Source organism: Euwallacea fornicatus, chromosome 18 (genome assembly GCF_040115645.1).
Source record: "Euwallacea fornicatus isolate EFF26 chromosome 18, ASM4011564v1, whole genome shotgun sequence".
Lineage (NCBI taxonomy): Eukaryota > Metazoa > Arthropoda > Insecta > Coleoptera > Curculionidae > Euwallacea > Euwallacea fornicatus.
In genome coordinates this window covers 4,016,855-4,042,024 of record NC_089558.1, presented here as the reverse complement: position 1 = coordinate 4,042,024, position 25,170 = coordinate 4,016,855, and the positions used below count along the sequence as shown (strand labels likewise).

At 35.5% G+C, this 25,170-nt stretch overlaps 4 protein-coding genes across 6 annotated transcripts in view; 3 read left to right on the top strand and 1 right to left on the bottom strand.

Annotated features, from left to right (window-relative positions):
- The first annotated feature begins 490 nt into the window (after positions 1-490).
- LOC136345042 (uncharacterized) lies at positions 491-5,845 on the top strand. 2 transcript variants are annotated; one of them, XM_066293029.1, is made up of 8 exons: positions 491-637; positions 4,206-4,341; positions 4,390-4,509; positions 4,565-4,770; positions 4,826-5,005; positions 5,464-5,536; positions 5,600-5,728; positions 5,785-5,845. In XM_066293029.1, the coding sequence occupies exons 1-8, from the start codon at positions 623-625 to the stop codon at positions 5,841-5,843; spliced, it is 918 nt and encodes a 305-aa protein (XP_066149126.1). In that variant the 5' UTR covers positions 491-622; the 3' UTR covers positions 5,844-5,845. The 2 variants fall into 2 exon arrangements, with proteins under 2 accessions (XP_066149126.1, XP_066149125.1); XM_066293028.1 differs by having other exon boundaries at positions 4,206-4,509.
- Positions 5,846-6,060: 215 nt separating this feature from the next.
- rho-4 (rhomboid-4) lies at positions 6,061-8,752 on the bottom strand. Its single transcript, XM_066293026.1, has 6 exons — positions 8,614-8,752; positions 8,327-8,538; positions 8,006-8,275; positions 7,742-7,955; positions 7,546-7,684; positions 6,061-7,491 (listed from the first exon to the last, which is right to left on the bottom strand). The coding sequence occupies exons 1-6, from the start codon at positions 8,704-8,706 to the stop codon at positions 7,259-7,261; spliced, it is 1,161 nt and encodes a 386-aa protein (XP_066149123.1). The 5' UTR covers positions 8,707-8,752; the 3' UTR covers positions 6,061-7,258.
- Positions 8,753-9,147: 395 nt separating this feature from the next.
- Positions 9,148-11,460, top strand: Mks1 (Meckel syndrome, type 1). 2 transcript variants are annotated; one of them, XM_066293022.1, is made up of 7 exons: positions 9,148-9,288; positions 9,518-9,767; positions 9,826-9,995; positions 10,055-10,280; positions 10,421-10,721; positions 10,789-11,036; positions 11,090-11,460. In XM_066293022.1, the coding sequence occupies exons 1-7, from the start codon at positions 9,209-9,211 to the stop codon at positions 11,324-11,326; spliced, it is 1,512 nt and encodes a 503-aa protein (XP_066149119.1). In that variant the 5' UTR covers positions 9,148-9,208; the 3' UTR covers positions 11,327-11,460. The 2 variants fall into 2 exon arrangements, with proteins under 2 accessions (XP_066149119.1, XP_066149120.1); XM_066293023.1 differs by having other exon boundaries at positions 10,789-11,030; positions 11,090-11,457.
- Positions 11,461-14,439: 2,979 nt separating this feature from the next.
- The window catches only part of Smr (Smrter), a 69,007-nt gene continuing 58,276 nt past the window's right edge, over positions 14,440-25,170 (top strand). Inside the window, exon 1 of the mRNA XM_066293017.1 lies at positions 14,440-15,009. Within this exon, the coding sequence (XP_066149114.1) occupies positions 14,924-15,009 (86 nt within the window). The 5' untranslated portion in view covers positions 14,440-14,923. The remainder of the gene's footprint in view (positions 15,010-25,170) is intronic.

Here is a 25,170-nt window from a genome sequence, read left to right as displayed (position 1 = left end):
ATTACTTGACAAGTGAATTCTAAATTGATTATATTCTTAGTGCCTAAATATCAGTGTAGGAATAAACTTACCAGGGAGCTAGTGTCCAAAAGCCATTTCTTGGTTTCCATAGAAGGTACCTTCCAGGTAAAGTCACGCACACGCACGTTGACTTAGTGGCTTTAATTACTTGTCCTAAAAGCAAGACCAAAAAACAAAATTTATACTTCGATTTCATCATCATGTCTAAAAGTAACATACATGTTTATCTCCTTTTTCAAATTTCACTGTTTAAACCAATCTTCAGTAATTACGGCATAATTTGTGATCAAGAGTCAATAGCCATAGTCATCACAGAGGGGCTTATTGCGTCAACGATTCACAATAAGGAAGCGACCATCCAGCACCGGTATGACCCCATAGAACTTTTCGGACTCCGGATAAATTCCCATTATTACGCGCAAATCGAGTAAAAGTAATAATTTTTCTTTGAATGGTGAATGTACCGAGATGCGCCGCTCGTACGGTATGACGGTATGGATCCTCCATCATGCATGATGGCTCAGGTGGGAGTTTTCGCTATTTAAGTACTCGGAGGACCATCTTCAAGACATCATTTGATCAAAGTTAGTGTCTAGCCATCATGAAACCGTTTATGGTACGTAGATTCACCCTTTGTTTTGGTCTGGTTCTGTGCATGATGAAGGGCGGTTCGGTGTGTTTTTGTGCCCCTTTGTGTTGAGTGTTCTTTGTTTGGATGTATTTAGATGACAATAATCGAGTAAAAAATATGGGTTTTGATAATGTTCTTTTTTGAGTTAGTTTTTTTTTAATTAAAAACCCAAATTTTCTCTTTATGATGTTTTTAATATTTTTTTCTGCCTTTACATCAAGATAAATAAACAGATGGAAGAAACTTCTATACATGAAATAAATTTATCATTTTGATTTTGTTAATTTTTCAAACTTTGCCCTAAGAAGTTATGCATATCTAAATTACTATTTTTGTATACGATTCTATACGCTATAAAAATATTAAATTCGAATATTTCAATCAGCATTCATTGCTTAATTTGTACGTACAAAAATGGAGGAATTTTCCTAATGATACTGTTCAAATTTCCTTTTTGAGGATATAACAAAAAGAGTCCCATCCCATTTTCGATTCTTTTCAAATCTTGTAACAGCTATTCTCTGCTTTCTTCCCTCATTCCTCATCAACACAACACGCAACTCAAATTGGATGATCATACATTTTTCACACACCGGAACTTAATCATGACCAAATATACAGGGTGTCCCTGAAATAAGTGCCATAATTTTGAACAAGAAACAGAACTCATCAAAACCAACAACTTTGGTCCGTGCATTTTCACTCGCATAAACTTCCAGTATTTTACCTATTAAAACCATTGTATGGACCCGCCTATGGACTTAAAAAAATCAAAGGATCTGCTATTTTGTAGATGTTTTACTATCGTAATGTTTTTTACTAGCTGTGATAAAATCTAGATGCACAACGAGACTTGTATAGTTTGCGATTGATAAGTGTAGTTTTTGTAATTGTGACAGCTTTGAAACGACTGAGAAATTTTGGTGTAAAAAAAAACCGTTTTACAAATAATCAGTACACTGATGTGGTTGGACTTAGCTTATAAGTTAGCTTAACGTTACTGATGGTGGAAAAAAAAATTTTCAACGCCGTATACAATTATCCTTTGACAATAATGGAAGACATTTTAAACACTTAATATTACTTTTTTGGTAGATAAGTCAAAAATTTAAATTATTTGATAGTAAATAGCGTAACGTCCCAATAACTAGTACACTTCTCCTGGTTAGCTGTACGCGTTTATTATTTATTAATTATTAAAAAAAAAAAAGAGATGTACATCAGGAAGCAGGCAAAAAATTCAGTAGATATCTATGCAAAGGATCCGAAATAAGATAAACAATTTTAGATGCCATAGGCGGGTAACAAAATTGTGGTAAATCTTTTAATAAATTGAACTGGAAAGCTATACCTTTCACACAAAAAATATACTTAAAAAAATATTGCTTTCTAAGATTTCTATTATTGATTCAAATTACGACACTAATTTTGGAAGACTTTATACAAAAGCACTTTTCAATTCCTTAATTTATTACCGTATTTTCCCCAGTAAACGAAATCGGATTTCATCATTGCTGGTGTTGGAAGAACTTGATTTCCAGTAATACAATTCGTGTCTCTAATCGTTTTCAAGACCTTCGTATTCAAACATAGTATTATGACACTGTCTGTAAAAAATTCCTAATTTTACTATTAAACTTTACATTTGCCACCACTGTGCCCATATCATGAAATCATATTTAGCGCCACCTACATCGCATCGTAGTTTACGAGGACCCCGTCCATGACGTTGATCCTATTACCCTAAATAGTAGAATGAGTTCTGAACGCTGCAGCAACGTACGTTATATATTCTGTCTTCATTTGAAAGCGTGCACTTGAAGAGGCCGATGATATGATATAACATTGAATATTAAATATGAGTCGTGGGTCAATACGGACAGTGGTAGCAAATGAAAGTTTAACGGGAACGAATTAGAGAATTTTATTTAATTTTTGTTTTTTATACACAATGTTATTAGGATTTTGGTCGATCGATAATTTTTAAAGTTTTGGAAATATTTCTGTAAAATTAAGTATTGGTTTTTACTCTTGAGCTAATTACTACGTATTGCTTTTGCTAATATTTTTTCCGTAAAAAACACGGAGAAAACTGTTTTGATGTTTGCGAGTAAGCTACCGTAGAACTTTCCCCGCTAGACAAATGAAACGAAATAGACAACAAAATGATGGAAACTACTGGTCGAATATCATATTCTCTCACTCAAATTTCGGACCAAAAAATTTGGTACCGCAAATTATGGCGCATTTAAAGTACTATTCAGCCCCTTCCCAAATCAGCAAAATTGTGACATTTGCCGAACAGAAGATTACCCGTAAACCAAAAATAATGTCAAAATAATTTTGTAACCTGGTCATATTGACGTCATTTTCGGAAATCTTCTAACATTCACACCCCAGGGACACGGATGAAAATACTTTTATTTTTAAATATTTGGTCGATGTATGATTCGCCCGTGGGTTTATAAACATTTCCCAAAAGCGAACACTTTCCTCGTATCTAAAATATATCCGTCAGCTACACTGCCTTCCTGACACAAATCATTAAAAAAAAACAGTATCACTAGAGTATCATCTCTCGACTCACTTCTTCAAACAACTTTCCATGTTTCCTCATTTAACGCCTAATTAATTAAACAGTCACAAACGAACCAGTTTTAATATGGATCAGTCACTGAATAACTTTTCTTCAATCACGGTCCGAATCATGATAAGTAGCATATTGAAACAATCGTGAGAATATTGGGCCATAGCTTGAGAAAAATTCAATGTTTTGCTGTTGCGGATGGTCTACGTGAGACTTTTGCTGAATTATTTAAACTGGTAAACAAAAATATGTAGTTCAAGAAATCGTGTGACAAAGTAATGCAAGTAGACGTTTAAGTTGCAAAACAATGGACAAAAACCAGTTATAAAATTCCTGCAAAACTGAGGATTTACCACCATTTCTCAGTGCACAATTAATTAACGTGAGAAAATGATTACTCAACTAAAGGAAATTTGCAACTTTTCTTGAACTTCTCCCTTAATCATCAATCAAAATTAATTAGGAAGTAGACTAATTCATCAAATAGTGAAAAAAGCTCATGTGCACGTTGCAATGTCCTAATCAAGCCCACCAAAGCAATTTCGAATTTCATATGTCACTCGGTAAACACTTAAACCATCATGGTTAATTTCTATTCTCCATTTAATGGACTTTCTTTTGCATTGAAGATTCACCTCAAGAGTAATTTTCACCTTTTGATCGTGACCTTAGCTTTTACTCTTCGTTGACGACCTTTCGGGTTTCGCTATTCAAGTTGTTCCTTGTTATCGGTTTCATATAGAAAGTGGCGATTTACCGTTGGTTCTTTGTTTCGAAATGATATAATGGTAGTTAACGAGGAAGTATTGTGATTTATTGACTGTTGCGAGGCTTTGGAGAAAGGTTGTATGTAAAGTTGTGATGATGGTTTGCATTTTTTAGTGGTATGTGGAAGGTCATTGTTGATTTTAAATCCTCCGAAAAGTTCATTTATCTTTTTAATTATGGGTTTGATGTTCTTTACAGCTGTTATCAGCGCTCGTAGCGCTAGCAAGCGCCCGTCCTGAGGCCGGCTACAGCTACAGCCCTCCAAGTACTTCGTATGGAACTCCATCAGCTGGAGGAGGCGGTTTTAGCTCATCAGGAGGCGGATTCTCTGGAGGTAATTTTTTTAAGCCCCCTCTACATTTCTCTAATCACAATTTTTCAGGCGGCGGAGGTGGATTTGGTGGTGGCGGCGGTGGAGGTTTCGGAGGCGGCCATGGAGGTGGATTCGGAGGTGGATCCGGAGGAGGCTTTGGAGGTGGCGCCGGAGGTGGATTCGGAGGAGGTTTGTTGAAAAACTTATTTAAAAGAAGTTTTTGATAATTTTGACACAATTTTAGGAGTTGGAGGTGGTTTCGGAGGCGGCGGCGGCGGCGGTGGCGGTGGTGGATTCGGAGGAGGTTTCGGAGGTGGTTTCGGCGGAGGCACCACTGTTCAAAAGCACATCTACGTTCATGTCCCACCACCAGAGCCTGAAGAATTCAGACCTCAAAGACCTATCCCTGTGGCTCAAGCCCAGAAGCACTACAAAATCATCTTCATTAAGGTAGTTTCCTAAAAAAAAGATTCTCACATCATTTTTCATATTTTGGAATATTCAGGCCCCAAGTGCCCCAACACCAACTGCTCCAGTAATCCCAGTTCAACCTCAAAACGAAGAAAAGACATTGGTCTACGTGTTGGTCAAGAAACCAGAAGAAGCTCCAGAAATCAACATCCCGACCCCCGCTCCCACTCAACCAAGCAAGCCGGAAGTTTACTTCATCAGATACAAGACTCAGGTGTGCTTTCATGACTCATTAAGCTTTCACCATTAGTACCAGCTTACCCAAGTTTTGCAAGATGCAATAAGAAGTCCTAACACGGAAAATAAGCAATTGCCATCTTATGTCACGATATATTTCATGACAATAGTTCGCATTCCAAATTTAGTATCTTCCTAAGTTTATGACGAAAAGAAAGCGCCGGGAAAATAATTTGCAGTTAATCGATATGCATCAGAGCTTTATTTGTAGATACTTTCACTATGTTCCTTATTGTCGGTCGTACCTAAAGGTTGATTGTTTTTTATAGGAATTTTTTGTCGGTATTATTAGCGACATGAAGGAAAAATTAGGAAAGTTGAGTTTTCTACTGTCGGAGCTGTTAAGAACGCCAGAAAAACAAATTAATTTAAATATGTGTTAATGATACATCGTTATAATTTTAATTGTAATTTCTTAACTCTCAATTTCTCTAGACTTCTTCATCTGGAGGTGGATTCGGAGGCGGATTCGGCGGTGGAGCTGGTGGTGGCAGTGGATTCGGAGGAGGTAAACACTTTTCCCGACAATCACTTGACAAAACTAATGAATATTTTCTAGGAATTGGTGGAGGAATTGGCGGAGGAATCGGTGGAGGCATTGGAGGTGGAATCGGTGGAGGCATTGGAGGTGGAATCGGAGGAGGACATGGCGGTGGAATTGGAGGAGGACATGGAGGTGGTGACATTATCAGCGGAGGAGGTAAGTTTATAATAATCTTACAATAACTTTTCAGCTTACATAAAATTAATTTTTAGGAAGTGGAGGAGGTGTATCAAGCAGCTACGGTCCTCCAGGCAAATCCGGCCCTTACTAAAATCCCAAGTTACCTCAAGCGTTATTTCTCCCGCAGAAAAACCCGCCTCACGACGTTTCTTCAGCAGCATCACTCATTATCAGTCATTCAGCTTAGCACATGACCCGTATTCGTCGTGAAGCTGACGTTTTTCCGTGGCTGAACATTCGCCTACGACTTCTAATAGTGATCTTGTATGCTTGATGTTTTTTCGTTCAGAAATTATATCACATTTAAGCGTCGTCTTGTTTCCGAACAAAAACCCGCTTCCCATGTTTTTAAAAGACTAAAAAAAGTCGCCGTATGTAGAATTTTGTGGGAGGACGCGGTTTTTGTTCGGCAATCGCGGATGGCTTTGTAAATATTGGTGCAATATATGTTTTTATGTTATTATGTATATTTTATATTTTTGTATATTATTTCGTGATGAAAATACGGTGACAAATAAATGTATTTAAATGATTAGGTAGGAAAAAATGCAGTGTTTCATTAAGTTTATGCATTGAGAAAATCAAAAAACATCATATTTGAGGATGGCAGATCCATTTTTAATATAAAAAATGCATACATTAAAAATATTTTCGCAAAACTAAAAATATGCTATAATACTTTCTTACATATTCGATAATATACTGTCAGTAATACCTAAAGTGGAGCGCGTGGAGGAAATCATACATAAATAATAATTATACTCTAATAATAAAAATATCCACAACATTCATATTAAAGCAGCCTACATCAGGTAACCTCGGAAATTTCAAAATAACGAATTATTTTACCCTTTATCCTCATTCGAAAAGAATTTATCCTCATCAAAATTAGGTTAAAGCTTCTGTTCAAGTTTAACATACCTAAACTGAATTAATTATTATAAGTACCAAACAAGGAACTCCGTGCTAATAAATATTAATTGAGAATAATCAAAAGTAATTAAAAAATCCCAACATTCTATGTATGTTTATATAAATTGTAATCTTAGACATTCACTAGGGCATTTTGCCTTCACCTTCTATAAATTCAAATAAAAAATTTCTAATATCAAAATCGCTGCAAAACAAGTGAGACTGAAAAAAAAATTAATAAATTACCAAATTTGTCTTAAAACAACTGAGTCTAATCATGTTCCAAAATATCCTATTACATAAAAACTATACAAATGATTAAAGCTTGAGAATTTTTAAACAAACCTAGGATTTCAAAATACATATTGTCTCGTTAGTTTTGGCTACCCATATGCCTGTATGCTGTATATCTCAACATTTTCGGAAAATAATAAACAACGTTATAAAAATAAATTAGCTAAAAAATTCCTGGTTTTTTACTGAACTTAAATATATAGTACATAAAATGGAAACATAATAAATAAATACTCATTAGATCTAGAGTCAATAATCTCAAGTAAATAATAAAACAAAATTGATACACTGTGAAAATATTTAACTGCTCTTTCTATTAGTCTTGTTTTGGAGAAAATAGTTTTCTACCCAATACCTGTGGTCCTCATAAGGGTCCTTGGGGAAGTAATTGGGCCAGGCCAAGTTCCATAAAATGCACACGGCCATCAGGACTGAGAAAAGCATAATTGAAATCCACCATATCAGCCTCTCTGGTTTGGTCACTGAAAGGTTTCTTAAGATGTTGATTCCTACTAGAAGACCTGCTACTGCACCTATGAATTATATAATCAAAAACAAGGTCAAAAATGCAGGGAAGTAGTTTTTACCACCAAAATGAGCAACATATCCTATACTCTGCACTTTATCCAAGACATATCGATGATAAATTGCAGTCCCAATATCAACTCCCCCCACAAGGATAAATATCAACAACTGAACCAAAGGAAAAGACATTTCTTTCCAGTTCTGCAACCAATATATATACAACTGTAGTTATAGGTTTAAGAGCAACTTAATATGTACCATAATAATTGAGGCCACATGAGCTGTGATCAGAGAATACACCCCACCACTGGCCCCTGCTAATTTCACATAAGGGTCTGTGACAGAGGTAGCCAGAGACCCCGCTAAAACACCAGCAAAATAAACTATCAATACTCTCCACCATTTGTGCACCATTTCCAAGGGAACTCCCAACATTATTTGAACTGCCAGATTTACAAATAAATGAAATATCCTAAAATACAAATGCTGTATTTTGACGTAAAATATGCTGTTTTTACATACCCAATGTGGACAAACATATAAGTGAAATACCGCCAAGCTTCATGTCTTTTGTAAGGTTCATAAATGAAAAGTGTGGCTGTAGGACCTGAAGCAATTTTAGTGGAATCTTTCTCTGTGAACTCATCTACACAAAATAAAATAATTTCAATCAGAGATATTATGATCATGCCGACTGCAGGGGGGTAACAAGAGTATTCCTCCTCATATATGCCATCTGTGGCTGTGTGGCTGGGGTGAGGGGCTTTCCTTGGAATGATTAAGTTGATATAACTAAAAACACAACTAATTATATAACTGTAAATCCATTTGTTGGTGTCTTACCGCGTAAAATAGTAACCAAAGATTTGACTCAGCTCAGGATTGTGTATCATTTCAATAAATTCCTCAAAACTCAGTTTTCTGTCTAAGTTGGTATCATGTAGTTGATGAATTTTTTGGACGCAATGTGCGGGAATGTCTTGTTCATATTCGCGGCTTTCAATCATGTCATTCAGCTCGGTGACTGTAATGAAACCATCTCCATCTCTATCAAACTTAAAAAGAAAGAAAAAATATTATTTTGTTCAAAGCAAATACTATTTCAATCCAAACAAATTAGAGAGACTTACCTTATTGAATATGCTACGGAAGTAGTCGTCAGTTCTATTAAATTTTCTTGTGCTTTTTAATGGAATTTCCACAGAGCGAGAGTTGTGGGTCATTTTAACTGGGAAGTATCACTAAATACCTCTATAATTGCTAAATTGCCAAAAGTAAAAAAAATTACACCAACACTATATATTACGCTTTGTTGCATGAAACATTAATATTAAGTTTTTGTTACAAATTTGTATAAATTAGCACCGTTTTGTTATGATTATTCATAAAACTACCGTTGTTTTGACAAACGTCATTACAAACACGAAACTTAACCAAAGATTCCAGGTCAGCATTTCATTGGATCACCATTTCCAGTTAATCCAATCAGGAGCACTAACTACTACGTCATAGAGATGGTGAAATAATCGTTTTTTATATAAGAAAAAGAAAAGACATGTTCAGTAGCAACCGTTACCAAAGAACGTAAATGTTATATTGGTTACACTTGAATGCAGGCAATCAAGAATACATCCAGAGCGCACAATACAAACAAATAAAATTTTAAAAGCTGCTGCTTAATTAACAATCACTTAGAGGAAAATATTGATAATATATAATCAAATCATGGAATACATAAAAGATAACTTAGTCAAATCCAATGGAATTTATATATGCCCAGACAACATTAAAAATTTTAAAATCAGGTAAGTTTTATTTTCCAACTCCATACACTGATATTGAGCAGATAAAATTTGCTATTTATAACTTTCAAATCCTTTGTTACAGCATAAACTATAAATCTGTATAGCTTTAGATGTTTAACAATTTATATACATTTAAACCATTATTCAACTCTACTAAGTTCTTTGAAATTTAAAGGTGTTTTAGATGTTCTTGACGATATGGTGACATATATCTATGTGCCTTTTTTAGACTACGGATTAAAAAAGAATCTATACAAAGCAACAAAAAGACGCAACCTCAGTATTTCATCGAGAAAGAACTCTACTGGCAAGAAAAAGTATTCAGTAGGAATCAGAAAGAGTATTATAGCGATGAAAGGAACTGTTTTACTGACAAAGAACGAGAGTATAACAGGATTATATGGGAAGAATCTGGAGCAGATGATAATAATTTATTGTCTACTTATTGCGATGATGATAAGTTTTGTCCGGAAAATCAGGCATAACAAATTTAGCTAGTTATTCCTGACGTTTATCTGCTAAAGAGTAATTTTTTAGCTTATACAAAATAATATAAATTACCTTGAACGAACCCTTCACAATTTAAATATAACTTTGCCATCCTCAAATCTAAAAGAATACGATTTGGTCACCAGTATTAGAAATTCTATACAATACCCAGTAATTAAAGAACATTGGGAATTTATGTATGTTATGGGGGATTTCGGGTCTGTAATAATTTCAATAATACCTCTCCCATTTATCCGTAATAAAAATTGCATTTCAGGTATTATTTTGAGGACACTTGGGTAAAAAAGGAAATTTTGCTCTGCACCATAAAGTACAATCAAGCAAATAAAACGCTCCAAATATTCCCAGATTTTACGAATTCAGCCCCTTACGTTTTAAAAATACAAGGTGATAGGGAGAGGGTGTTTAGCTATTTCATAGAAAATTGTTCCAACATTATACCAGAATCGATCGAAGCTAACGAGAAAACTTTAATTAAAAAAGTAAGTGGTTTGTGGTATCGCGTAATTGCTTCCCTCTAAACTATGTAAACTTTGTGTGTTATTTTGAAGGACTTAGTTTCTTTATACATAATTAAAGAGGGTTCCAATTGCGACAAATACTTCATAATAATACACTTTAGATTCACAACCTCAGGGCTCACACTAAAGCTCCAAACCTGGACAGCACCTTTGAACTTCCTCCTAAAAATAAATTTTATATTTTCGTGTTCATGGAAATTTGTTCTGGAAGGCGATTTGAATATCCAGACGTCTACGTGGAATATTCCTTCCATCTTCCGGAAGGATGGTCTACTTCAACAGAAGAAAGGTTAAAAGGGCGAACCAATTTTTGCAGAGCAAATCATGACAATGGTTTGGTGCATTTTGGGCATTGCATGGAAATTAGCTTAGAGTACAACGTTATGGATCTGGAAAGAACTGGTAATAAACCTAATTTCAATTATTCTGAGAGTTGAAATAAACCTTCTGGCTAACGATTAATTTGCAGAATACACCAAATCTGCTTCAATTTACTTTGAAGTGATATCAAAGGATTCTTGGGACCGATATAGAACGGAAGGCTTGTGTTACGTAAACCTGCCTATTTCCCAATCCGGAACATTTAAATATAATTTGAGGTGTTTGAGGTTTACTGGTGCCGGCCCTGTAAATGAAATGATGCGTTTTTTTATTGGAGATTGTCGTAATTATACCAACGTAGACTGCATCGGTATACCCAATTCTCATCAAGTAGGGGTATGCCTTTTGCAATGTTTTTCTAAACTTCTTACTGGACCATATTTCTATAGCATAATTCATTAAATAAATTCGGGACCCACACGGTAAATACAGGAAAGTTAGCCGTGAAATTCCACTTACTGCATCAGTCTCAAGAATTCGTAGGTGTGGCCAAGGAAGTAGCCCAAATGAGGAAAAACATATTCGACAAACTCGGATCTTCCACATTGGTAAAAAGCGTCGAAGAAGTCATCTTGGAGTTCAAAAAAGCCAGGAAGGAAATGTTGGAAGCTCGCAAAAATGTTTAGTTCACTTATCATGCCGGAATAAATTCGTGCTTTTTTGCCCTTTATTTGAACGACTTAAAAAAAAAATGCAACCATATTTCTCGCCATCATCCATTTGGGAATCCTTACTCATTCATGAAGAATAATGCAACTTTTTCGACGCCTTTTATAAGCCCTGGCCGAAATGACATTCCTCGAAAAATTATGAGCGCTTTCTAAAATGCGGGTCAAGCCAACTGGCCCCTCATTCCTTTATGATCGCGGCGATTCAGCAAAAAGTACCTGCTCGGCATAAAGATATCTCTTCTCTGTTTAAAAACCAAGTGTTTGCATGAGAGAGGCGAGGACGAAGGAGGAACCTGTTATGTGTAATATCGTAGGTATATTTTGGGTTTTGGATACTTGCTGCTGCTGCTGCAAAGGTGGTACCTGGTACACCGCATCTGTTTTCTTACCTGTGGAGAGTTGAAAGTTTACATTGTAGTAGTTACGTTTATTTTGTATACACATTTGGCAACATTGGGAACTTATGCGTCTCCAGTGGTGCAAAATCCAAAAAAAAAAATATCAATTGAATTTCCTATTCATTTTTAAATTAATTTGGTTAATGTGTTAAGGATGGTTAGATGATTGTAGTAACTAGTATTTAGTTGATTAATTGGTAGGATGGAATTATAGAACAAACATACACATCTATATAGATCTGAGCGTGTCGTAAAGAAAAAGTTTCCAAGCCTCAAAAGGATTCGTTAAAAATACTGTATATGACAATATGTTACAGTTGATTATTTTCTTACATGTCCATTTTTCATCTTTAAGATGTGTTTATTTCCTTTTATTTCTCCATTCTGTGGTAAGACACACATGAAATCGAACTCAAAAATCATTTTTTGTTTTTGTCTATTTACCTGATATGTTAAACATTGTAAGACATCATCAATCTGGAAACTCATTGTTGCCAGATTGGACATTCGTTCTTGAGTGATGGAAACATGATGATTTAACTTTATGCCGATTCACAGAACACCCTGAAAAATGCAAAATGTTTTTATTAGAAATGCAAAGAGCTCAAGGTAATGCTATTAGGAATAAACACCAAATGAAAATTTTCTTAAGGTAGGGTGTCTTAAAGTAAGTATGTGGGATAATGCAGGAGGCCGTTTCCAGACAGTCTCCAGAACAATTGATGTTGCTACTTAAAATTGTCAAACAGGCTGCAAATAAATTAAATTTCCTCCTGGAAAAAGGGAAAGGACGTTAGAGGCGAAATTAAAGTGGAAAAACAGCAATCCATTGCCCACATTTGTTAGTAGGAAAAACTGAAATTCATTGCGATTAATACATAAAAAGAAAATGATAAATTTTCAAACAACCTGCAATTCACAAAAAATATTTACAAGTGCAAGTTGGCTTAGGTTCGTTAATGACAACAGGACTTTGAAGAACAGTGATATTCACCCCACTTGAACTGAGCAGCTGGCTGACAATAATGGGTAGCGGTGACGCCAAACAGGAGTCCTCAGAATACCCTAGAAAATTACTTCAATGCCAAATTATTACCGGATCAAATTCGGTAATAATACGGCATTGAAAGATGCTTTAGACAACCGAGGAGAAAGTTTCCTTTTATCGGTCATAAAATACGTTTATTCTTTGACAAAATAAATCGTTCAGCATTATATTACTATGTTTTATGCAATATTTCCAAACATTTCATTGATCTTGACGAGTTTTCGGTGTTTTTTCCAGATGTAAGTGGGCATAACATTGATCATTTCCAAATTTATTTATGAAAATTCAAACATGTGAAGACATGAGGAACACTTTCTTTCATTTTTGGGAAAAAGGATTTATTCAATTTTGCATTCAATGTAAAAGGTATTCAATATTTGAGGGAGATTTCATAAAATGTTATTTGTAAACATTTTATATGAACATTTATTCATTAGTGCTATTCGTTAATGTCACGGACACTATTCTTACTACTATGATTAATTTTAACTGATCGATTTTACTAAAACATGGAAAACGAAAAATAATGTGAAGCTTCCTCTGATGTACTTAAACATTTTTCTATTTTCTATGTCATTTTTTTTTAGTTATTTTTATCGTATTTAATTCATTGTAATAGATCCGTTCAGTTGCGGAAAAAAATCGATTTTATACCAACCCATAGAAAACGAAAAATTATATGGAATTTCCTCTGAGACACTTAAAGATTCTTTTGTTTTTATCTCATTTTTTCAAGGGGTTTTTTGTCTCTTGGCTTATTCGTTCCCAAAATTACTGCATGAATTCTACTTATAAGTGAAAGATTATTGACATGAAAAAAAACATTTACTTCTACTTATTAATAGACTCTACTTGACATTAAATGCTTTTACTTTCAGCTTTTACTTATAAGTAGATGCTGCTCGCTATACTTACGGTTCATTAATGATTTCTGGACACAAATTTTGAAATATCCAAGGTCCGGCTTAAACGTTAAAACAAAAAATCTCCTTAAAGCTGAAATGTAATTTCAAGCACAACCTCTAGATCTATCCCCTTTAAAATAACAGTCGTCACCCCGTCTCTCTCGACCCCGTTCTGACGGGCCTGCGGAAAAGAGAGGGAACAACCTACTCATTGGATTCTACATTTCCACTGTGCGGCAGATAGCCGTTTTCCGACATACGTTCCTTCTCTCTTCTTCTTGCAGTCGGTGCTTTTTTTTTTAAATATCTATTCTAGATCTGAAAAAGTATAAGGACAGACAAATGTTGTAAGGTATATTTGGCAGGGACATCATTAAATTTGCAAAATATTGGAGATTTTTGTCTGAATTTCCAATAGCTTGAATTTGCGCAGGGCGTAGCTAGCGCGTTAACGCACGCTTGGCGTGCCGCGTTGCCAAGGTGCTAATTCGGAGACGAAGAAGCTTAATATTGGAAGATTCCACGTATTAAATTTGGGATTATTTTATATGTATTTACTGGGTGGCACGGAAACTTCGTAATTGGTTTTTTAATGTTGGAAATAATTTCGAACTTGTCCTTGATATTAGTTTCAGGGGAATTTACTCAAACTGGCAACGCCGATCCTCCGTCCTTTTCTGTCGGCAAGCGTCCTCCCCTGCTCAAAAGAAGATAGATCGATCCGGACCTGTTTCATGGTTTTACGTAGAAGTTGAACCAAGATGTCGACGAAATGGCGCTTTTCGGGATGTAGTATTTGTATTTTTCGTGTTTAAATTAATTCCCCGCCAAAATAGACGCGAAAAAAACTATTTTTTGATGGATTTTTGCATAGAAACTTGGTGAAATAGTGTCCAGCTCGTTATCGACCTTCCAACGGCGCATAACGGTTAATAACTCACCACGTTTTCCGTGGCCCCACACGTTTTTTCAGTCCAGAGAATTTGCGGAAAAATCGCGTTTTCTCGTTTCCAAACAAGTTTAAACTCGAAGCGGCGTTGTGCCACTTTGAGAGAGCATGCAGTCCGAGGCGAGGCAAGTTTGAACTTCCCATCTGGCATCTGGCGGTTTTCAAACTGGAGATTAATGGAAATGTGTTTGTGACGCATTTACGCGGAGTGATGTGAAGTCTCGTGGAGAAATTGTGTTCAATGTGTATGCTATGGAAGTACGCTCCATGAGATTAGATCATGGGCCTATACAGACTAATAACATGTCCTATCCTCCGAGACAACCACCAACCATTAGGTAAGCTTCTTATACACAATTCTTTCAAATAGAGTTCCCTGGACGCTAGTAGATACTCGTTTTAACGTCAAAAGTACGATTTTGTTGGCATTTTAACGTAAGGTGTATCGATTATGTTGCACAACAAAAATGGGCATATGGCAGCGTAGTTTTGTTTTATTTATTTCATAAGACAATCGCGTCCGTTTGATTGATGACCATGCAAAACTTGTCGAAAAGTCGCGGGCACTCCTAGTATAAAATTAATTTTAAGTTTGCCTCCTTATTAACTAATAGAGCAGTGTATATTTTCTGAGGTTTTTCGCTTATGATACGTTTTAGCCATACGACGGATAGCATTTTCTCAGTAAAATTCCGATTTTTACTTTACTATTCCGACGCAGTAGGTCATGGAAATTAGACTTTGACGTTTCTTCTATGTCGTGCAAACCTGGGAAAAAAATAAATGAATAGAGAAACGATTGAAAATTCCATGGCCCACTTTAATGTTTCTGTTTCCCTAATAAAAAAAAATAAATTGAGAATATCCTTACTTGCCCACTTATCCAGTTACTTATCTCCTGACCCTCAATGCCGCTCTCTCTGCATTTTAAAATATTACCAAGTTTCCATGGAGTATTAAAGTCATTTTGAGCCCTGTTTCCCTATTTGAGGATTAATTCTCAATGTTCATAGAACCCTAAAAAAACTAAGGCCTTGAAGCTCCCCCATCTCTATTGCAGTTTCACGGGGTGTACTAGGGAGGGCTGCAAAATAAGCAGTAAATGGCTCTGCCTATAGGTTATTTTTTATAAAAGAGCAGTCACAGATAGCAGGCTTGCAATGAAAAATTGCAGTGTCATAGTAAATTTAATTGAGACAGCAAATAGTAATTTCTCAGTAAAATTAAAATTTTTACTTTATTATATCTGATTCAGAGACCATATAAATTCGACTTTGACATTTCTTTTACTGTCTTGAACATTTTTCTCAGGTTCAAACATGTGGAAAAGATAAATGAATAAATGATGAAAAAAAAAATTGCTTCGCCGTATATACCTCGTTTTCTTATAATGGAGAATATTTTTACTTATCTAGTTATTCACTAACTTATCCCCTGCCCTTGATTTAGGCCCCTCTGCAGTATAGCATATTACTAGGATTCTATGAAGTATTGAATTCGTTTTGAAGCCCGTTTCCCTATTTAATGATCGTTCATCCCCAAAAGTTAATCAATAGTGAAAACTGTGAATTGCCATGGCTATCTCCCTCTATCTCTAACATATAGTCCCCATTTGAAATCGTACAGGGACGTGCCTATAAGCTTTTGTCGATTGATAATTTTTTAGTTAGCCTGTAATGTTTTTTTGGTCCTGTAATTGCTAATAACTTTATTCCAATTTATGAACACAGGTTTAACAGGGCTCACTTTTAGTCTATCTGGAAAAATTACCAATTTAAATCATTTTTGCAGAGATGCGACGAAAAACGCACATTTTAACTTTTTCGGAATATTCTGGTAGAAGAGCCAAAAATGTTAGTCGCTCTACTGTCGAAAATGCCACCAATATTGCTCTCGAGATTAGTCTAATCTCCTGATGCAAGAAATATTTTTTCTACGCAGGTAATATATATATATGTATGTATTATGAAGATGCTAATATACAGGGACCTACATTCTCTTTGCTCTACGTTTGTCAGTGACCCAGACAACCGGTAATAAAAAAACTTAAAAAAAATTACTTTTAGTCGTTTCCTTGCTCAATAAATATACTGAAGTGACTCCCTGATGACTCGCCAGTTTACCTAATTTAATGAGCACTTATCGTTTTATTTCGGTGCATGGTGTGTCGCCGAAATTTACGGTATTTGATTATGTTCTTCGCCAAATGTTGTATTGACAAACATTTGAATTTCCGCATATCTCAATTTGAGAGTGATTAATATTGTTTGAGTAAGAGTTCTCCTATATACCGTAGGAGTATTAATTTAAGCAGACCTGCCCTTGATCTTTGAACAGATCTCATGATTATTAAAAAAAGCAAACGTAGGTACCATGATAATTATTCATTCACATACGCACCATGTATAAATGAACTGACGCAGAATTCAAGCATAACTTAGAATTAAATGTATTTAGGTCCCATGAACTATGTCTGCACTGCGATCTAAATTTTAACCAACAAAATCCTTCAATTTATCGTAATAGTTTGATAGGCATTTCCATTGAAATCAAAATCAATGGGAGATCCTGGTTCGACTAATCCAAATCAAACGTTCTTGAACGTGAATCGAGATGCATTGTTCGATTTTTGCATGGTCCCAATTTTATGCAGAATCATCAATCTTGATTTGACGGTTCATTAGGAACTTGGCTATGTATCCCGGACGAAATGCTAAAAACTATCCAGCAGGAATAAATAAAATTTTAATTTATCTCTGGGTACCATTAATATTCGTAGCAACTAAGAGTTGGCCCGGACACAAAAGTTCTAAATTCGGCCCGTTCTTGAAAAAGTTTCTAATTTGCTCTGAAATCCAGTTTTATTGTTGTTTTAAATGTTGTTCGGAAAAACGTAAAAAAAAAAATCCCGGTTTGTTATGCAACAAATCTGAAATGGCTCCATTTGTCTCACTCACCATTCCAAGATATTAACACATTCTGGATGTAACAACGATATTAATAGTGACTGTGGTAGACTTCTCAGTGGTCTAAACTTAGACTAGAAAAAACTCAGGAAAAGTCTATTTTCGATTTTTTGAAAGAGCAATCAAAACAACATTTAAAAATAGTGATTTCGACTTGAGACAATCACGTGTGGTCGGGCCTGCAAGTGGATATTTTTAAATTGGCTTAATTAAAGTTTTTGACGTTCTCTATGCAATAATTAATACCCATTGTGAGCTGCTATTTTAAAACTTTGAGTAGTTAAATTTTCATTAAGTCATCCTGGGTGTCCATTAAAACTCTAAATAATATATAGCATTCAACTAACCCTGCGATATTTATAGATACATATGTTATCATCTTTCTCCATTTAACTGTTAAATCTGTGAATTAGAATTTCACATTTTCCTTACATCTTGAAGTTCAAATGAAACGAACCGAAACTGTCTACAGTTTTTTCCCATAAACTTATTAACTTTCACCGCACATATGCTGGCTCCGTCGTGACCAAGTGTCGAAACTGCCCAGGAAAAGACATTTTCTTGAAGGGTACTGACCTTGCGCCTTGAACAAGCGTTAATTCCAGTAATCAACGATTCAGGCGGGACTTTTCTGTATGCATATGGTACATGGGGGCTGGTGGGTGATGGGAGGGAGACATGTTAATTGCATAGTGAGTACACTAGCACCGAAAATCCGGAGTAGTTATGTATTGGGGGGACATAAGTATTCAGAATTTGTACATTAAAATCTCGATTAAAATGGGTTCAAACTTATTGCTGCCGCGTGCACATCCTGGAAATGTTCGGAGATTTATAGGTGTTAGCCGAAAACGCGGAAGAATGAACTATCATTAAAAATTCTCGTCCTGTAAGTCCGAGTAAATCACTAATTCTTGACGTTGTCAAGTGCACCAAATCTCATTGATGTCACTCCACTCGAATATACGTCTATTTCTAGCTTCGGTGTCATTTTTCATTTGATTTCCAATAAAATTTTCCAACAATGTGGCTCCCATCCACGTCAATAAATGAAACGTAATGGCATTAGTTAGCATTTTTATCGAACCTTTAGATATCCGAATTTTCCATTGAACTTCACTAATATTCTGCCTTTGGAAGTACCCCGAATCGGGCAGGCGCATAGGTGTCCGATATCGATGCAAAATCATTATAAAATGGCGTGATACTGGGAACTCATTCTATGTATCTAGGAAGTACACTGGATACTAGATAAGCCTCAGAAGAGGCGGCAAAATTGATTTGGGAATGATTCAAACAAGGACATCAAGTAGAACTGTGTCCAGAAATTTTTCAAGAATCACAGAAGTAACGTGGAGACAGGTTGTTCTCTGGGTTTCGGACGTACCGATCGCCTATTTGTAAACATTTTAAAAATTATTATTTTAGCCCTAAAATCCATTGGTACCTAAATTATTGCAGCTACGCTATCTTTAGCCGGAAGATAAACTCATTGTTAACTTGAAACTGAAACGCAGCCTTGCCACGGATTGTTTCGATCGTAGGCAAGGAGAACCTTATCCATTTATCCTTCTGGAAAAATTACCATTAAGTCACATATTTTGCCCTTATAGGTTATTGCACTATTTTTAACTTTGCTATATTCCATTAAACGCCGGTATCTATCAGCTTCCATTTAAATAGAGTCTTCCAATTCGATTATGCAAATCTTGCGCTTGACATTTTGAATTATTGCAAGTCGCAGACACTTGAAAATTTAAATTGTCATTTATTGACCGTGTACAACATGGGCAAGTAAACAATTCGATGAATTATCAGTATCTGACACAATACATTGTGCATGTCCGAACGGAACATGCCCATTTTATGCCGTTCTCTTGTATAGAGATGGCCTAGTCGTATACATTTCGCACTATAAAGCGATTTATCGACTTCCTTGTTTGTTGCTAAATTTATGAAACTGTAAACCCCCTTTTATTGATGCAGCGGGGAAAGTTTCGATTACCGCAACCTTACGTGAAATGTGCTCAAAAGAATTTAATCATTCCCTTTGTGATTGGGTGAAATCGATCTTTTTACATTGAGATCTGCCACTTGAGCGACTTCTGGAAGAGCTCCCAAAACACTTGATTGGTTAAATAAATATTTGGAGCATAACGCCCCAAAATTAATGTTTGTTGAGGGCGATTAACCGGGAAATTTAACATCAGAGAGGCAGAACACACAGTTCCAAATTAATGAAATTCCCATTACAACAATTAAGTACATGTAGGAAATTTATAGTTGTTTTGAGAGGATGCTTGATGCCCGTGCAAATTGCGCATTAATGTGCAATAATGTACCGTCACCAATAAATTTTAACGTTTGATTTTCGTTGAATCATTAGTTAAGTTGTGGGGAAAGCTTCTCCTAAAAGGACCACTGGATAAAATATCGGTAAACAGAATAATCAAGACATTTCGTGTCCGCTAAACTGACCGCAACGCAAATTGCAAGCTTTCTAGAGCCAATTTTTTTTAAATCGATTTGCAAGTCTCAGTACAGATCAAAAGATTGAGTGTACTACTGCGGAACATAATAAAGCCATCCTCACCTCACGTAGTTTAAAGCTCGCTTGGAAGTAGATCTGACCAGCTTGTGTCGACTTGAGGTAATCCAATGTAATTAATATTAAAAATCGGCTTCAAGGATTACCTGTCTTTTGCCTTATGTTGAATAATTTATCTCGTTTAAAAATAAAGCAGAAATATCGGTTCTGTGAGTTGTTAGGAGTGTCTGTTAAATCGTATTACGTTGAAGATGAAAAGTGGGACGCCTACACAAGGTCTGGTGGTCTGGTTCTCGATACTGTTAGGACGATCCCAAATCTGAAAGTCAGTTAGCTGATTTTAAAAAGAAGAGCAAATTACGGAGTTTTTTACAGAAATTTAATTAAGTTCATTGTTGTTTCATAGCATGAAAGGCATCCCTTGAAGCCATGAAATTAGTGAATCGAGGCATCTTCCAATTAAGAATTTAGGGCAATAAGACCAACTTTTGACCCGTAATGAAGATGAAAAATGCTAATGCCGACTTCGGCAGGGAAAGATTACTTATTTGTTTGCCTTTTGCCCAACTTAAGGAAAGAAAACAAAGTAATTTTTAAGTAAAAAAAGGGTCAGAAAGTGTTTTATTTTCAACGAATTGAATAAACCAAGAAGTTGGGTTTTCCTCTTTCGGATTAAAACGTGAACAAATAGATGTGAAATTCGCCTTATTTCACAGAAGTCTTAACCTATAAAATGCGTATTCAGTTATTCAGGTTTGGGATTAGGCGAGCAACTCTGCTTCCCCCGTTTTATTCCGAATTTCGAGACTTTATTGTAAAAAATGGGTTATACATTTATTATTGGAAGTATTGTCCATCACTGGCTCCAACTTTCTCCCATCTTCTCGGCAGCGCACGAGTTCTGCGTTGACGAAAACTGGTCATCTTTTGAAACGATTCACGAATCGATTGATTCTTTTACTTCTTGTCGAGACCGGAAGTACTGGTCAGCCAGACCGTGTGCCACTGATCCAAGCAATGATCGTCAGAGAGAGCAACGTCTGGAGAATACGGCGGGTGGGGTAAAACTTCCCGTTTGGACGGCTCCAAGTATGTCTTGATCATTTTCGCAACATGGGGTCGAGCCTTGTCATGCTACAAAATCACTTTATCGTGGTTCTCCATGTATTGCGGTTGTTTGTATTTTAATGCTCGACTCAAACGCATTAATTGCGTTCGATAACGATCGTTTGTGATTGTTTCAGTAGGTTTTAACAACTTAATGTATATATAGGGTGTACGGAAAGGTTACGTCATGAATTCTAGAGATTATAGAGAAGTGTGTAATGCTAGTACTTCATGTAAAAAACATCCTAGTGGCCTTCGTTGCCAAGTTATTCGCTCTTAAAGTAAGAAGTTAAAAAGGTATTTTCGTTGTAACTTTCAAGCAATTATCAAGGTGACAATGAAAGTTGAGCGGTTTAAATAACTTATAGTCATGCTTATTTTCATATGTAAGCTGATGTTTCATACGTCTTCCTTACACAGGGGAAATTAAAATTTCTCGTTTATACTCATTCATTTTTTTTAATGACTTGATGAAATCAGCATATTTTTCGTAGCTTGATTATTTTATAATTCCCCTAGAAAAAAGGTATATCTTGCTTTAATCGACATCATGTATCGATTTGAGAAATGCGCATTTCATTATCAACATGCACCGTTCATGCCAAAAATATGGAATCAAATAAAAGAGAAATTTATCATAAAAATGGTATTTTTTTCAATTAAATTTATCAAAAATGTTCATGTCAACATTCGATCTCATCAACACGAGTTGTTTTGATAATGTTTTGGAATTATGTTGACTAGATCTAATGTTCGGACTTACAGAAGGTAGTTTCGTCCAAGCCCTGGAGTTGCAATTCAAGACGAATTCTCCATTAAGCGTTCTTGGTAACTTTAGCTGTAACATATACCATTTTTTTATAATAAACTGCTATTTTATTCGATTTAAAATTGTTGGCATGAATGGTGCATGTTGATAATAAAATGCGATTTTCTCAACAACGGTAAAAGATATTGATTAAAGCAAGATATACCTTCTTTGTAGAAAAATTATGAAGTAATTACGCTACGGAGAAAATACTGATTTCATTAGCTCATCAAAAAATGAATGAATTTAAATGAGAAACGCTGACTGCCCCTATGTAAGGAAGACATATCAAACATCTGTTTACATAGGAAAATAAGTACGATTGCAAGTTAGTGACACCGTCCAACTTTTATTGTTAAAGACCGCTAATATATATATATATATATTTTAATATAAAGTACTAGCGCATTATTTAGCCGTTACAGTCTTCTCTTTTCCACTGCTATGACGATTTTCGACGTGAAAATTACCGTTCTTGAAACGTTGAAACCACTCACGACACGTTCTTTCACTCATAGTGGCCTCACCATAACTATTTGAGAGCATTCGATGAGCCTCAGCCGTAGATTTCTTCATATTGAAGTAGAAAATTAAAATCCCCCGAAAATGATAAGAATTTGGGCTCGTAAACTGATATTTTCAATAGAGAATAACTTTATGATTCAGATATAAATCGATTCATGTTTCTATGTGATTATCTTGAAGAATGCTCAAACGCACTCCACGACATCTATTGTCGATTTCGACCACTACTTACCACTAAAGCCTTCTATACGAAAACGGCGAAGGCAAAGTTGTACACCTATTAGAAAATGAATGTAATGTAGTGGACCCAACGCTAACCTCCAATAAATATATGTTTGTTATTAATACACACTTTAGACATTTTGTATGATGCTTTTATTGTGGATATAGAATGCGATTATACGTTATCAAATACCTAATTTTGGTTGCGAATTTTATTTTACTGTCGAATATATAACGAATCTTTAAAGATTGCATGCTTTTAAAGTATTTATTTTATATATTAAAATGTTTTTTCTTTTATTTAATATAACGCATTATATGGTTTTTTTTCGTTTGATTTGCATTTCCTTCTGGTTGCGTAATTTGCCTTACATACTAACGCAGGTTTCAATGTGTTTGACAGTGAAAGTAGTAGAATTTGACAAATGGGTGAGGTTAGAATTTTTATAAATGTCTAATTAAACGTTTCTCACTTCACTCAATTGTCAAGAAAAAAACATTAGTTTGTTTTATAAATTGAAAAATTTAATAAGTGCAGATAGCCACGCATTTAACATAGAAATTTGCGCCACGTGTATTGTTTTCTGGCGCTCGGAAATAAGATATCAATTTTTTGAAGTATTCTTAGATAAAAGCTTCCTGGAGGTCTACTGTAGACAGGTATTTCGTAGGATTTTTTACGAAAAAAGAATCATCAGGAGTAAAAATATTCTTCACCTTAAAGCGACCAAGTTCCATTTCTTCTCCTTGAGTCGGCCCCACATGATGCTTTGAACACTTTCGAACGTTGGACATGTGGTTACTGGTCACGTCGCGTGGTCGTGCACCGCGAACTTCATGTGGCGAACGTTCGATGCTCGCTATGTTCGGAATGAGTACAGACTCGTGTCGACATTGTTGACCTAAGTCAGAAGATTCTTCAAACGTTTGAAGCAACGCTCTAGACGTTCGGCAGTGTTCAGCTCTGCAGTTGTTAATGGTGGGTGCGACTTCGAATCCTCTTCTTGGCAGTCCATTTCATTTTCTGTTTTGTTTCTAATAATATTGCGCTTGACAAAACTACTACGCAAGCAGTAATGCCAGTAGACGTTATATCATTTACTTCTATTTTTATTTTTCCTTTGTTAGTTGTGTAAAACCGATACTGCCATGACGCTCATAAACGAACGTTGACTCCATTGACTATTCCTTACAGTGCTAAATCATGCGTTCGCCTCATTAAGTAGTTCAAAGATTTGCTCATAGCTAATGTACCGAATTCCGAATATGAATTCGGTCGAACATTGGACCGAACGTTGGGTCAAACGTTCGACTCATGGAGTAACGTTAACTTTAGGAGCAAAGATATGATTCCGAAAACTAATTTAACGAACAAGCAAACAAACCAAGCGAAACCAATATAGAAACTATAGGGAAGGCAATTTTGAAAACTATTTACATAAATAAAGCGCTTACTCATCTGGTTATGGCAGCCATTTGGCTGGATAGTTTTCGTTTATATTCTCTTTTCCATGAACAACCCCACTAATTTCGATTTATGGTGGTATTTATCATATTTAGTTGGGAACTAAAAAAGAGGGACGATTTCTTTTGTGATCTTGACTTGAACGGAAGTCGAATAGTCGAAGTATATAATAAACTATATTATTTATATCTGAATATGGGACAGAGTCGCACTAAAGACCAAGTCAAAGTGGTAACTTTACAAACAAAAAAGTCTCCAGATATTTGAGAGAATCTAGATATTGTTGGTCATATTCCTAGAAAGTAGAACTTCAAAATTTTTAAATTCCACCTAATTTTACAAATTTCAGAGTTTTCTCTGCAAAATGTGCCGCCTTTGTTTTGATATAAGAAATAACAAGGACGTATCCAAAATCAGAAATATTCTAAAAGATTTTAGCCACAAATTAATTGATCTTTAGTCTGGTTGAGAGAGAGAAAGAGAGAGAGAGAGTTGTATTCAGAGGCAACGAAAAATTCCTCATTCGTCATTGGAAATCAATCATAGAGATCGCTCATACAGGATCTTTGACGTCTCAAAATTACAAATATTTGATATCACTGCACTTGAGCATATTGGGGCTTTTCCATAAGTCTTATGACGTTCAAAGATGCTTATCTTGATGCCTATAAACATAAGTGAGTCTTTATGCACAGCCATTAAATCGTGCCACTCCTCGGCTCCCAAACTTGAAACCACCCCGTTACTCAACCCCCAAATGATCCCTCAAACTTCCCAAACTCGCAACTCCTTAATCATTTTTCTCATCAGCGCTAGACGAAATCGTTAAAACCACGTCTGAACGTCGTTGAACAGCAA